This window comes from Colobus angolensis, unplaced genomic scaffold (assembly GCF_000951035.1).
Source record: "Colobus angolensis palliatus isolate OR3802 unplaced genomic scaffold, Cang.pa_1.0 Scaffold82, whole genome shotgun sequence".
NCBI lineage: Eukaryota > Metazoa > Chordata > Mammalia > Primates > Cercopithecidae > Colobus > Colobus angolensis.
In genome coordinates, this window is record NW_012122043.1 from 4,583,122 (window position 1) to 4,586,432 (window position 3,311).

General features: G+C 52.4%; 1 protein-coding gene across 4 annotated transcripts in view; it reads right to left on the minus strand.

Annotated features, from left to right (window-relative positions):
• The window catches only part of MLPH (melanophilin), a 74,037-nt gene that overhangs the window by 5,800 nt on the left and 64,926 nt on the right, over positions 1-3,311 (minus strand). For all 4 annotated transcript variants that reach the window (XM_011929610.1, XM_011929609.1, XM_011929608.1 and 1 more), the window contains one exon: positions 1,489-1,566. In XM_011929610.1, coding sequence (XP_011785000.1) covers positions 1,489-1,566 — 78 coding nt within the window. The remainder of the gene's footprint in view (positions 1-1,488; positions 1,567-3,311) is intronic.

Consider the following 3,311-nt stretch of genomic DNA (forward strand, 5'->3'; position numbering starts at 1 on the left):
AGGATGGTCTCCATCTCCTGACCTCGTGATCCGCCTGCCTCGGCCTCCCAAAGTGCTGGGATTACAGGTGTGAGCCACTGTGCCCGGCTGATTCACTTCTTATCCTCTCTGAACCTTGGTCTCCTCCTCTGTAAAGTGGGCCTGTAGCTCTCTTTACAAGGACACTGGAAGATCAATTGTGTCTAATACGATTCCCAGGTCCCCATGACTGTTGGTCCTCACACCTCTCCTCCTGTCTCTTTTCCAGTTGATTTCCTTGCTACAATGCGATAAGAAATCCATTCTCTGTTTGGCTTTTCAGGGACATGAAGAGACAGCCAAATGGCCTAATTCCCCTAGAAATTTCTCCTGGTGTCTGGCACCCTGGGATTTTGCCTGGCTGGGTTAGTGGGTGTCTCCCAGAGGTGCTGCAGAAGCTGTCAGGCTGGGCTTCTGGGGACAAAGGTGGAAGCGGCAACCCCAGAGAAGAGAGTGGGTGTCAGGCATGGCCTGGGCTGAAACCCTGCTGTCACTTCCTGTCTGTGATCTGGATCAGGCTCACCCACTGCCCTGAGCTGGCTGGTTTGTTCATCAGTACAACAGGGTTAATAGCACTGCCTAGCCGCTGGGTGCTGTAAACAGCATGTGGAAAGATGGACTTTTGAAAACACTGCGTGTCACTGTGAGGAACTGCCAGGGTTGTGATGAGGAGTGGCTAGGTGTTCCTCGAGGCTCCCTGCAGCGCTGGGCTGCAGGCAGGGCCTGAAGCTGAAGCCCATTCCTCCTGGGGCGCTGGCCATGGCACCCCTCATCCTACACCTAACCACTCCACCTGAACTCAGGGAGCTCCTCCCTCCCAGGCTGGCTCCGCCCTCTGTGCATTGCCATCCGTGGGTCCCGCTCACACCCCTGCAAGTCCTTGTGCCGTTTTGAGCACACTGGCTCCTGAGTGTTTCCACCTTTGGCAGCCAGCGCCTTGGTCTCCCAGATGGAGGCAGTCCCCAGGCCACGGGCCCGCTGTGCCTGTTCAGGGAAGGGCAGAAGTGCCTGGGAATGTGTGTGGCCCAGGGCCTGGCCCTTACTCAGGACTGACGGGTGTGGAAGGGATAAGTGCTGGTGGCCTTGCTCCTACACAGAATTAACTCTGGGGTGTGAACTGCATGGTCTCCAGAGCCCCCAGGAGGACTGAGCCACAGTCAGCCTGTGTGGGTTTGCTTCATGTCAGATGCTTGCTTCCTTCCTTTCCTGTCTCACTTTCCCACTCCCCTACTGGGCTTTCTTGGATTTTCAACAAATGCATCTACACAAACCCAGCTCAGTGTGTGCCACCGAGGAAGCCAACCCACGGGAGTTGCCACGGCGTTGTGGCAGCTGTGTGGGCAATGCAGCTGTGTGGGCGGCGTTGCAGACATAGGAGCTCCGCCACCCCGTGGACTTGCCACACTGCTGGAAAGCGGTGCAGTCTTCCACCTTCACGTGGTGTCTGGGCTTGGATGGAGTAACACATACCTTGGCCTCACTTGAAGGGTCTGCATTTGGGTCCTCTGGTCTCTTGCCAAGTTTCCCAGCCGCTCGAGGGAGAAATATCTGGAGGACAAAGAAGAAACTTTATGTTATTGTTTAACCTCCGTCCACAGGGAGGAGCATGGGCATGTGTTGGCTGGATGTAAGGATGGATGCTGTCTATGCACACTCGGTTGGGACGCTGGGACCGCACGGCCACCTCCAGTATGCTGCTCCAGGGCTCTGGGACTAGGGCTGCCAGAGTGTGCAAATTAAAAAGCAGCATACCCAGGGAGCTTTGAATTTCAGATTGTGAAAAGAAAATAAATCTTGGGACTCCACAAACACTAAGCTAAAGGGAAAAGTCAAGCTGGGAACTGCTTAGGGCAAACCTGCCTCCCATTCTATTCCAAGTCATCCCTCTGAAGCTCACCTGCAGATCTGATTGCTTCCTCTCCCCTATTGCTTAAGTAAAAACGCAGACTCACTGAGCCAGACTAAATTGTGTATTCAGTGGAAGGCTGATCAAGAACTCAAAATAATGCAACCTGTTGTCTCTTACCTACTTATAACCGGGAAGCCTCCACTTAAGAGTTGTCCCACCTTACTGGATCGAACCAAGGTACATCTTACACATACTGATTGATGTCTCATGTCCCCCTAAGACGGTAAAAGCAAACTATACCCCCAACCACCTTGGCACAAGTCTTAGGACTTTCTGAGGCTGTGTCATGGGTGTGTCCTCAACTTTGGCAAAATAAACTTTCTCAGTTGACTGAGACCTGTCTCAGATATTTTGCGTTCACAAGATCAACAGCTAACTTTTTTAGTGTAAGCCCCAAATGTTGCATGGGGGCATACTTTTACTAGATTATTGTCGATCCGAAATTTAAAGCTAACTGGGCATCCTGGGTTTTCCGTCATGACCCTGTCTGGGACTTTCCTCAGGACATCTTCCATTCTTTTGCCAAATGTCCTCATCAGGGTGGTTTTGTCTGAAGATTCCTGAATGGGATCAGGAGAGGAGGATGTCGGCCTAACATGAGCAACTCCTCTGATGTGAGTCTCCCGCGCCGTCCCTTCTAGTCACATCCATCTTCACGTTGCAGCAGACTAAGGCTTTCAACGTGAGGCAACGTGATCCAGGTGGCTCCTTTTGGATTTTACACTGTGAGTGTGTGTATCTTTCAGATCCTCAGAGCAGGGGCTCAGAGTCCCCTCAGAAAGAGCTTTTGGTAGAAACAGCAAATAATAAACAAAAATGAACCCCAACAAATTACAGTTGAGTAACTGGCTATGAGGAAACTCGGGCCGGATGTTCACGGGAAGGGAGGTGAGGGGGCCAGGATCCCGCTGTCAGGCCCCTGGTGGCATGTGTGCTGTGGGGAGGCCTCGGGGGGCACCAACTCAACTGAGGTTGCTGTGTCCCCCTCACTCACCACTGTGCCCCCACTCACCACTGTCCCCACTCACCACTGTTCCCCCACTCACCACTGTCCCTACTCACCACTGTCCCCCCACTCACCACTGTCCCCCTAAGGGAGGAGACCACCCCTCATATTGTCTTATGCCCAATTTCTGCCTCCAAAGAAAAAAGTAAAAACTAAAAGGCAGAAATGAAATCCACAGGCAGACAGCCCAGCGCTGTGCCCTGAGTCTGGTTAAAGATCGACACCTGACCTAACCGGTTATGTTATCTATAGATTCCAGACATTGTATGGAAAAGCACTGTGAAAATCCTGTCCTGTTCTGTTCTGATCTGATTACCAGTGCATGCAGCCCCTAGTCATGTACCCCCTGCTTGCTCAATCGATCATGACCCTCTCACA